The 12,333-nt window shown below is 33.8% G+C and overlaps 1 protein-coding gene across 4 annotated transcripts in view; it reads right to left on the bottom strand.

Annotated features, from left to right (window-relative positions):
- KMT2E (lysine methyltransferase 2E (inactive)) overlaps positions 1-12,333 on the bottom strand; it is a 77,625-nt gene that overhangs the window by 38,875 nt on the left and 26,417 nt on the right. For 3 of the 4 annotated variants that reach the window (XM_064487670.1, XM_064487669.1, XM_064487671.1), the window contains 2 exons: positions 3,789-3,903; positions 2,619-2,848 (listed from right to left, as the gene is read on the bottom strand). In XM_064487670.1, coding sequence (XP_064343740.1) covers positions 2,619-2,848; positions 3,789-3,903 — 345 coding nt within the window. Of the gene's footprint in view, positions 1-2,068; positions 2,158-2,618; positions 2,849-3,788; positions 3,904-12,333 lie in introns of those variants that run through there. The other variant, XM_031454717.2, reaches the window with a different exon arrangement.

Below are 12,333 nucleotides of genomic sequence, written 5' to 3'. Positions count from 1 at the left end.
ATATAAATTTCTAAAGCAAAGATTATTTTAAAATGTGAAATTATTAAAAATCACAAAGTGGAGATGTCATGCTACTTGGAATTAATGGGAAAAGCACCCTGAAGAATAATGGATTTGCAGAGAATCTCATTAGGGAAATTAGGAAGAAGAGATGTCAATACAGCAACATTTTCTCAAATAGACAGATACAGGGAGCGACAGCTAGAAGGCAGTTAATATATATGAAGAATGTTCGTTTTGAAAAATAGAGGGGGATAAAATTGGATTAGTAAAGTGTAGTCAGATTATACAGAACTTGGGAAGTTGGGATATGTGTAGAGTTCCTCTAACTGGCAACAGCTAATAACTAGAGGTGCTATGATGGTATACAGTGTTAATTCAAAGAAGTTAAGGAACTCGAAGCAGAAAAATCAACAAAAAGGCTTTTCCAACATTCCGGAACTGAGTTAAGTAGAGAAGTAGACTGATGGCAGAGAAAATGAATTTAAAGAATTCAAGAGAGACTCCATGAAGACAGAGACTAAAGCTATCTGTCTTCTATTTATAATGCAATACATGGACCAGTAAACTTCTGTTATTGTTGTATCTTATTGCCCAGACTTTAATTGGTCTAAAGTTGATATATATGCCTGTTTCTAAAAATAGTCTTAATTATTCTTTACATAGTAATGAGCTACTTTCAATATACGGCTACTAAGTTAACTGCTATGATACTGCTTTTTATTTCTTAACTGAGGATGCTGGGGTAAGAACTGGTAGAATGTGGAAGGTAATGGAATATATAGCAAAGTTTTGGGGGAAAAGTGTAAAAGAAGAGCAAAGCATCTGACAAGGAGAGTCAGAATAACAAATTAAGTTAAATTTGGGGGTAAGTAATGATGTCACACAGACAACAGAAAAAATAAAGCTAAAAAATAAATAATCAGAGCTCTAGATATCAAACTTGAAAGAAATGAGTATGAGCACAAGATATATGAAAATACATAGAGGCAATGTAAAACAAGAATTGAGGAAAAAAGATTAAGCTTTGCAGTATACTACAGGTTGAATGACAGAAAAGGAGAATAACAAAAAATAAATTCACAACAAAGAGAGCAGACACTAAGAAGCAAATACCATGAATAATCCAAAAAACGTAAACTAGTCCTTCAAGAATTTGTAAATAGGTATAAATCCTAAAGACTATTTCACTATTTTCTAATAGAGATAATTCTGTATTATATATAGATCATAGTAATTCATCAAAAGAAAAAACAGTTTATGCATTAAAATAAAAACACTGTCAAATGGTATGTAATTTACCATATTAGACAAAATCAGCTATGAGAAAGTATTTTATAGGATTGATTAAAATATGAATTGAGATTTGCTAATAAGGAGCTAATTAAAAATTAGAAAAACAAGTTATGAGTGAAGTTATGTTTTTAGTCTTAAAATTTACCTCCTGAATACATTCATTGAGGTGATTGCTTATGGTAATAATATGTATCACATGTAATGAGAACTTATTTTTAAATTTAAAAAGGTATTACAATATATTTTTATTATTAAAATTAACTCAAAGTATTAACATTACAACTTTCCATAAAAATAGTATCAAATTTCACATTCCACTTAAGACTAATTTTTCCCCTTTCTGGCAAAGGTAAATCAACTTTTTGAAATATAATCCTAACTACATGTTTATATCAGTTAACATCCCACTCTTAATCACCCAATCTAATGTATGGGAACAAGATTACAAATAATGCAAAGTAATTTATATTTGGCTCAATAATGCATCTTAACACTATTCAAATATGAGTATATGACATCCTATTTCAAATCAAATAATGAAGCTATGCCTTAAGGACCAGACCCAGGACATTCTGTAAACTATTAAACTTTCTTACCCTCTACAGTGCACTGCTTAATTCCTCTCTGCTTCCCACCCTATGCAGGGGATGGACTCAGAAACTTTAAGGCTGAAATCCTACTGTTCCCTCTCCATCCTCCCCAACTCCCTCCCACCGGAAAAAAACAAAAAACAAAAATGAAAACAAAACCCCACTTTCTGTCCCAATCACACCTTCTCTAGGGGAGGAGGCCTTTCTTGGTGGTTGAACCAGGGTTGGGGGAGGGGAGACTGTGGTTCTGGTTCAAGGAGACTCCAGAGTGCTGCAAGGTTCAAGTCAAAAGGAGGTGAGAGAGTCAGGTCAAACAAACATCAATCAAAATGTATAATTCCCCCAAACTGGAAAATCACAGTTGACTATACAGCACAAATAATTCCAAAGGAAATACACAGGACTCAATTCTCCTCTCATTTCTATCTTGTCTACTTTATGTAGTTGTATTACTATCGAATGAGTGGAGAGATGTGATCCTGTATGAATAAAGTTCAGACTGACTCAATTAACAATGAGGATTTCTAATCAACTCTAAGATAGCTTTTTTCCCATAGGGGCTTTATCTAGGAACAAAACAGACTGCACTGACAGTAGCAAAAGTCTCACTTAAAAAATGCATTCATCAATTCCTTCAAAAGTGACTTTAATTATCTTTTCCAACATGTTATTAACAATCACAAAGATTAGGAGCAGTCAAGAAAAATAAACAAATGGTGTGAAATATTTTACCTGCATTTGTCACAACAGATCATGTATCCATCATCATGTGTAAAACCACATATGCACCTGGTTACATCAGTACCATAACTTCCATCCTCAGATGTGCTGATTGTAGTAGCACTGGAAGTTTCATCAAAATTAGGAGTGGTAAATATGCCTACTTCATTTTTGCTAATAAGAACTGATGGAGGAGGGGAAGCCGGAGGTGTTGGAGGAGGACGAGCACCATAATTATGGTCCTGGATAATTAAACACAAATACAGCATAAAATAATTTCAACAACAATATGAGCTAGCAACTTAAACAAAATTCAATCCTTAATTTGAATATACAAGAGATATGAAATTAGCATATTTCTTCCTTAATACTTTAAACTAATGACTTCGTGAAACTAGATATTAAACCATAGTAGTAAATGAAAAAGAAAATATGTATCTACAATCTTGGTCACCTTTACAATGCAAGATGTAAGAATAAAGGTTAAGAAAAAAAAGCCACCTCAGCCAAGCAGAGGCTAACAAAAACAATTACAAAAGACATATTGTCACTATAAAGTATACAATAGGAATTTCTAAAATTTTGGTATTTTTCATTCTGGTCCAAGTGGTAAAAATCTCTACCTGTGCCTCAATAGTATCACAAGTGTGTCCAGTTATGTAGCTGTTTCAGTCTATGCTCTGCCTCTTACTAGCTATACAGCACTGAATAAGTCAGCTTAGATAAGCTTTCATTTTCTCAGCTATGAAATGGGGATGAAAATTATACCTATGAGATTGCTTTTGAAGATTAAATGGGATAATATATGTAAAAATGCCTAGCAGACAGCCTAACACATTAGTGCTAAATAAATGGTAACTATATAAATTGCTGTGTAATTTAGAATCAACAATAGATAGTACAATTCTATCTAGTCTTTTTATAGAAATGATAAAGAATCATGACACTAAACTATTAATAGCATAAAAAGGGAAATAATAATAATACAAAACCTTCTAGGACATCGCTCTAATAGAATTTTAACCCCTTGAATAAATATAATTAGATCAATGAAAAAAATTAAACTACAAATTATATACCTAACTGCTTAGGTAGGATAAAACAAGTTTACATTTTAAATATTCACTTTTAGGCACAATACCTTTTAAAAAACACCCTTCCAGATAAATGTTTGACACTTACCGCATAGGGCAAACCAATGTAACTGTGTGAATGATGTGAGCTGCTGGTATATAACTGGTGGGGATAACTGTTGGATTTCTCAACTACCACAGGGCTAGCTTCTACGGATTCTGGTCTAGAGGGAAAAAAGTTGCATCAAAGAGAATTCCATTCATTTATTTTTCTTTTAGTCAATTTAAAATTACAAGCATTTATGTTATTGGCTACACAAATGTCTTTAAAATGTCTAAAATGTAGACACCTTGTGGATATGATATAGCCTATCTAGAGTCCACATCATAAAAAACTTTTGTTTAATTAAGTGCAATAAATGCCCCACCTTCAAGTTCAAATATAGTTCTCCTATCATTAAAAAAAATTAGAAGGGAGGTATAGCTCAGAGGTAGAGTACATGCTTAGCATGTACAAGGTTCTAGGTTCAATCCCCAGTACCTCCATTAAATAAATAAATACATAAATAAATAAATCTAATTACCCACCCCAAACAATAAATAAACAAAAAATTACTAGAAATTAAACATTATTTAATATACTCAGTGGCACTGGGGACACTATGCACAGGGGTGGAAAAAAGTGGTAGAAATAATTTAAGCAAGACTAAAAGACACACTGAATCTATATGGACCCCAATTTGAAAGTGAGCATACATTTCAATGTTCAAAGCTCCATGTATGTGTTAGTGTGTCAAGATAGAACAAGGCCTTGGCAATATTAGTAAAGTTAAGGAATAAGAAATATCACAATGAACCAAGGTTTGCTTATGAAGAAAACGTAACTAGCAGCCTGTGGCAGAGTAATAAGATTAGCAGTTCTGGCCTGATAATGGCTGATGACCAGACCAACCACTGATACAACTGAGAGTAACAACTCACCCACTATGGTTGACTTGTAAGTTCTCTGGCCTAGCATTTTACATACATCACTTTCCCAACTTCTTCACTTGTATCAATCCTTCTGAGCCCAGAGTTCTAGGCTCTATTGAAAAAAATTTAATTAAAAAAAAAAAGCAGTAATGATGGAGAGACAGTCTCTCATGCATATGCAAAAAGATAGGAAAAATGGCATGTGGAATCTCTAAGGAGTATGGACAGGAGAGTCAGATTTCAGGATAGTGTTTATTTACTTAGCTTTTTCTCAAAATTAAATAATACACCAATCCCAATAATAGGAGGGGGATTTTTCTTTGTAGATCTGGATTTAGAGAAAATTTACAACTAGGTCTTTGGGTGATATGTGTACCAATATCATCGAACATGAATTCAAGCACTTGCACTGAAATCTTATGACAGTATTTGATATTAAGTGGCAGTCATCTATGATGACTCTAAACATACTTAATTTTTCCCCCCAGCTCAAAATTATAATAGCAAATTTTAAAACGTCAGAGAGCTCACAGCCCCCTGGGGACTACATCCATAGACCTCAGTTTGACTAGCACTGATTAAACAAATATTGAGGGCCTAATGTTTGCCAGGGAGTATGAGAGAATGTAAAGGTAAGACATCTCTGCCTTCAAGGAACTTAACAATAATACAGTTTTCATTCATTCAATAAATATCTGAGCACACATTAAGTAGAAGACACTGAGATGCTGGAAATCAAAAAATAAAGAAGTAAAAGAAGTGGTCCTTCTTTTCAAGAAAATGATGTAAGGCAAGACAAACAAGCATATCAATGATTACAAAGTGCCATCAGAGGTATGCATGGGGGCCGTTCACAATAGTTAAAGTGTTTTAAAGAATGACAAGTCAACAAGCCCAAGAAATACAGAGGTGGAAGAGATGAAGATGGTATCCCAGACAGAATGCACACACGCAATCAGAGGTATCAACAGTAAGACACGTTTAAGCATGTTTCTCTAAGCATGATGGACAGATCATCAGCATCACAATCACCAGTAGTGCATGTTACAATTTCTTACAACTCTACTTAACCAAATGAATAAAAAATTGTAAAGATCAGGCTCAGAAATCTACATGGTAACAAGCACATTCAATCCTATGTTCACTGAATTTTAGGAAGCACAGACTTAAAAGAACTGCTAAAATTCGTATCAGATAGAGTTAAAGGTATGGAAAAGGGGCCAGAGATGAGGGCAGATAAGTCAGGCAAGGAAAAATTCAAGAAGTATCTTGGGTATCCAGCTAAAGAATATTATCTTTATCCTTAAAAATTATACACAGTAATGATGTGATCAGAGTAGCAGCATATCAAAATAAAGCTGAGAGCTTCAAATGTGAGGTTGAGTAATCTGTAAATAATTCTCCCAGATCCAGCAAATTCAGGAGAAGCCCTGAACTTGATCAGAGCATGTAAAAACTGCTACCTCTCCCAGACTCCTTCCCTCCATCCCTACTTATAAATAAATTACTTCTGCTGTTTTTTGCTTCATTGAAAAACACTTAGTGCCCTGTCTAGTTTCAAAGTGATCCTCATGAGTGCAAGGTGCCCAGAGTCCAAATTGTTAACCTTTGTATTCAAGAAAGAAATATTAAATGGTGCAATTAATAATTCTGCAATTTCATTACTGAGTTCCTTCAATTCTTAAGTATGGGACCAACTCACCTTGATGATTTACCCACATAATATTTTTATTAGGTATAGAACACAGAGTGCATTAACCATTGTTAGATTCATCTGATGTTTAGTTGCTTTCAATGACAATATGAAAATAAAAGACTTTCCAGTATTTTATTACTATATGAAGACTTAACTCTTGGTAATCTCTGGGTCTATCAATTATACTACCAACAAGAAGTTTCCATTAATTCTCTAGCAGCATTCCTTTTCTTAATGTGTCTTTAAAACCTTACCGAACTTGGTGTCATTTGCTGAATATGCTTCAAAGTATCTTTTTATCCACTTAATTTCTAGTCATTACATGGCATGCCAAACTTCTTTGAGTCTACTTTTTCCCTTAAGAGACTGCTCAGAATTCTGAAAGAAACTTTTTATTTGGTTATTTATAATTGTATCTTTTATTTGGCTATTTAGCCACACAAAGCTTGAGTCAGCTTCAAGTGCCTGTTTTTGATCTATAGCACATTATTTACTATAGACCTTCCAAAAAGAGACCTTTACATAGACTCTGGAGTTGAGAAAATACTAATATCTTAAATTCCTACTCTTTAATTATACAATCTGGGAATTTTTCATCACTTAATCCTTCATCAGTTAAAGAGAATACGATTTAAAATTTCCTACTTAAAAGACTATCACTTAAAAAATACTATCACTTGTTAAAATTCTTATACTGGAGAACTTTATATCCCTTTTACCTCTAAATTCTCTCCTAATGTATTCTATCATGGTCAGTACACAGTCACTCAAATAATATAGTAAATTTCAATCTCTCTCTAGTAACTATTTTAATTCTGTTAGTTTCCTAATGCCTTTTAGTATTTTCCAGTTTCCAGAAATCAGAACTGTTACTTTAATGAAATATAGCATTCAACTCATGGAAATCAAACAAACTACGTAAGATTTTTTTTTTTAAACAAACAAGGGGCATTCTGTTCAGTTCTATATAGTCTTTCTACCATGGGAAGGCTGTAAAATATTTGTAGTTTTAGTTTTACCTCTCCTAAACAAATGAAATAAAATTAGCTAAGATATGAGCATTCAACAATTACTGCTATATAATAAGATTCAGATATAACCATGAGACCTTCAAGCCATATGATTCATGACTCACTACTGTCTGTTTCTAAACTTTTTCATCATCCTAAACAGAAACTTTGCACTCATGAAAACAACTTTTTACGTCCTCCAAGCCCCAGCGTCTGGTAACTTCTATTTTACTGTTTCTGATTGCCTATTCTAGATACCTAATATAAATAGTGGAATCATAAAACATTGATCCTTTTGTGTCTGGCTTATTTCACTTGGTGTAACGTTTTCAAGGTTCATTCATTTGCAGCATGCTGCAAAACCCTATTCCTTTTTATGGCTGAATAATATTCCGTTATATAAACTTACCGTGTTGCTTATCTGTTCACCTGTTGGTGGACACTTGGGATGTTTCCACCTTTAAACTACTGTGAGTAATACTACTATGAATACTGATATACAAGTATCTGTTTTGAGCTCCTGATTTCAATTCTTTTCAGTATACCATTAGGAATAGAATTGCTGGGTCATAAAGTAATTCTATGTTTAACATCATGGGAAACAACCAAACTGTTTTCCATCTGGCTTTCTTTTTATGCCTTAACCTCCTTTTAAAATGTTTCTTCTCCTGTTTTTTAAATATTTGTGTTTTCCACGAGTCTGTACTTTGTAAACCATTCCTGGAGGTTTCATCCACCATTATAGCTTTTACCATTTCCTATGTGCTCATGACTTCCAAATCATCCTTAACCTAATTCTATCTCATAAGCTCCACCCAAATAGCCCTCCACATTACTAGACCTTTTAATGCAGATTTCTGATGACTATAAAGTACATGTCTGCTGTAAAAAATCCTCTTTTGCATCCCAGAGTTTTGAATTTAAAATTAAATTAAAATCAGAGCTGAGGTCAGCAATCTTTTTCTGTAAAGGGCCAGTGAGTAAACATATTTAAGACCGGGAACAATATGGTTTCTGTTGCAACTAGTACTACTACTCAGCTCTTCTTCTTTTGCCCACAAATGCTCCTCCCCCACCCCCAAGGCTCATCTTTTCTTTAGACAATTCCACCTCTTTCCAGTTGCTTAAGCTAAAACCCTAAAGTGTCGTTCTTCATTGCTCCTTTTCCCTCACCCTCCACATCTAATTCTTTGGTCAACCCTGTGTCTCCCTCCAAAACACACTGAGAATCAGTATGCTTCGCTCCATTTGTACTGTTGTCCTAGTCCAAGCCCTTGTCATCTCTTGCCTGGACACTGAAGTAACATTGTGAAATGTATTTAACTTACTTAATGCCACTGAACTGTACACTTAAAAATGGTTAAAATGGTAAATTTTATGTTATGTATATTTTACAATTAAAAAAAAACCCACAAAAGGTTAGTTTCACTAAAGTCAAAGGTAGAGAATCAATACTATTAAATCCTGATGAAAGAGCAAGCAATACAAGGCACTAGCTTCAATATGCCAGTAGCATGGTCCAAGTAAAAGCTAACTTGTATGCAGCAGGTGAAGAATTAATAGAATGGAGAACAATTCAAGGATTCAAGCATCTGAATGGGCTTACAATTTAAACAATGCCTGAGGAATTAAAGCAACGGGAGGCACAGAAAATATCAACAAAGAGTCAAGATTTAATCTGAATTAGCCACTCTCAGAACCTAACTGTGAAGTTGTGAGGTGATGCTCAGGGCTTCTAGAAGGTAAAATGCTGTTGCTAAGACTTGGTAAATTGAGCAGGTAGAATAAAGATATGGTAGGGCTGGTTTGCACCTGGCCCCAAGGGAGTGTCAGTATATGGTTTCCTTTCCCTCCTTCTGAAAGTAGCTTTGTTCTGGCCTAGGATTGGTGGTAGCAGATCTACTCTCGCTGAATCTAGACAAGTGTAGTGTGGAGGGAAGTTCCTGAAACCTCAAACAATGCTGTCATGAAGCTAGAGGTGGAGGACCAGCTGCTGAGTCATGCTTGATATGGCAGAACTCTAGACTTAAGCCCTAACATTAAGTCACTGTTTATGCATGGGACATGCCACATAATCACTCTGGGGTCTCAGTTTCCACATTTATAAAATGAAGTCTTAATTCTAAGTCACATGATATTATAATAGCAAAGAAAATACTAAAGCCCAGGTCTCTTAAGTTGGTCTAGTATTTTTCCCACCGAACTGCATTATTTCCACTATGCTTGTGAAATTTACTAGAGTGCTGTTTATGCCTATGGATTAATGACTTAGTAAGGTCAAAAGCTTTACCTCATTTTTGTCTCACACAGTAGTACTATGTGTCACTTTATTAAAGTTACACAAAGCTTGAGTGCTGGGAGTCCTGAATCTACGCTACTTTGTCATTACTACACAAACTTTACTATTTAAATATGGAGAACATTGCAGTCATTAAATTTGAAATTATTTATGTAGTCTTTCCATTCTTAAAAGTGAAAAGTTTATTTTCAAATGTGTTATAGTTCTAAATTACTGCTGAAAACTTAGAAAGCAGAACAACTACCAATTTGTTTGAGTAATCTACCTGACGTTGCTACATTTTCTGGAACAACTTTACAAATTTAAAATCTTATTTGTTTATACCAAAATATCCTTATTCTTTAAAAAGTCATCAAAAATGATCACCCAAGCCACATTATACATTCTTAGTGCAGACATTTAAGTAAGTCAGGTGAACTGAACTGAAGCTCTAAAAGGAGAGAAGTGCCAATCATTAAATTGAGAGGCATCTAGAGAAATATTAACAGGTTAGAATAATTGATTAAATAAGCTGAGTCCTCTTGAAATTGGACTTTTATAATTTTCTTATACTCCTCAAAATTCTAGTTTCTCACCGATATAAACCTTTAAAATACAGTTGGATTTTAATGAGTGGTTTATATCATTGTTTTAGGTGAAACCTCTAATTTTCCTTTTAACATTAAAACATTCAGTAACACATGGGTACCAGCAATGGCACATGGATAGATACTGGCTCCCTAATTGTTTTTTTTTCCCCTAATTGTTTTAATAATGAGTATAAAAGATCTCCATGAGTTCTCAATATGTTCCTTCAGATTTGTAATCAAAACTTGTCCATTTCTATATAGCCGATATTTTATAACTATAAATTTAAAAACTGCAAATCACTATATTGTACAATATTATGTCAACTATACTTCAAAAAATTAAAAATTAAAAAAAATCTTGTCCTCTTTTATCACCATTGTTATAACCTATTATACTTTAAAGATATATTAAAAATACACACATTAAAATAGCATAACAAGTAATTTTTTTTAATGGAGAGGTCTGGTATAACAATTGTCCTCAACTTACCAAATGTGGCATTTTACTTCATTTAACTCATCCATTAACAAAACCTAGCTCTTCTGATCTATGTGGCAACATGCATCTGGTGCCAAGGAACCCTGGGCTTAACTCTAACTCTTACTTTTTATTAATTATGTCGCCTTAGGTAAGTTTGTTAATCTCCTTATTTCTGTTGTAAAATGGGAACAATACCTGCCTGACTTTTTGCTGGGATGATTAAGAGACATTATTACAGACAGCTATATGGATGTAGGGAGCTCTGTATTCAGTATCACAAGTGAAGAAAAATTAGAGGAAAAAATTGTTCAGTATTAAGTATTAAAAATGAGAAATTCAACATCATCCTAAGAACAGTTCTAAACAATGCTAAGACAGCACTTTAAAATAGGTTTTTGAATATTAAAACAAAACCACAGTTTAATGAAAGCACTTCTAAATTACAATAAGCAAATCAACACCTACTTTAAGAGCAGCAGAATGTATTAGCTCTAACAGCAGATTAAGTGTAAAGAAATCATAAAAGGAATGTTAAGTACTAGTGCAAAATGAACAAGTAAAAAGCTACTGAAAACATTTCATTATACACAAAACATTTTAGTATTTTCAATTATATAAATTCAGACTAAAAGCACCCAAGCACTTCAACAAATTAATGAATTCTGCCAGCAGGTGGCTCTAGAGGCACTGAAATAACTTAATATCAAATACCAAATATCAAAGATGGTAAAAATGTACCGAGTCTCAGAAATTTGGAATAAAAAAGAGTCGCATCAATACTTCAACCCAAGCCCTTTTTCAAATGAAGAGACCAAAGTTCACAATAACTAAGCAGCTTAAGGGCTCACTGGTATGTTAGAGCTAGTGGCAAAACTGAAAACCCAGGTATCTCTCCTTTGTACTCTCAGCCAACAAATAGGTTATTTACTGTATTGTCAGTCATACTACTAAGAGCCCTCCTCCAAAATAACCCCCCTGCAACCTACACATGTCATATTTACTAATCTGTCCACCTCATCCAAAAATACATATAATTATACAAACGTTCATTACATAAAGATTTCTAGAGGAATATTTGGTAGCAATGATAATATTAAAAGGAATACAATGTTAGCAATTATGTTCCCAGTCTCTGAGAGGGAAAAGTATTTTGGCTTTTCTGTTTTAAAAAGGCTAGGAAAGAAATTTAACATTTCCCATTTATTAACTCTTTCACTTTCCAGCTCCAGAAGGGTTTCTCATCTTGGTTTATTTAACCAATTTAGTAATTCAGATGGCTGGAATGTCAGATGTGAAAGAGGTAAAAAGGAATGAAAGAGGTCAACCTCTATCAGTTAGGATTAAAAAAAAAAACCATGCAATTCTAATAAATGGCTGAACTCTGGCTCAACTTTCTAGTGATAATGAAGTCTAGGTTTTTTGTTTTTTGTTTTTTTAATGAAGGTACTGGGGATTAAACCCAGGACCTCGTGTATGCTAAGCATGCATTTACCACTGAGTTATACCCTACCCCGGCCAGGTTTTCTTTTACAGTCTCTATTTATGAGCAGAGACCTGAGAATACCTTTGTTATATGCAGTCATTTATTACACTGAGTTCACTACTCCTAGAACTGGAGCTACTACTT

This window comes from Camelus dromedarius, chromosome 7, assembly GCF_036321535.1.
Source record: "Camelus dromedarius isolate mCamDro1 chromosome 7, mCamDro1.pat, whole genome shotgun sequence".
NCBI lineage: Eukaryota > Metazoa > Chordata > Mammalia > Artiodactyla > Camelidae > Camelus > Camelus dromedarius.
Note: the sequence above shows the minus strand (reverse complement) of the source record. Positions and strands in the feature narration are given on the sequence as shown.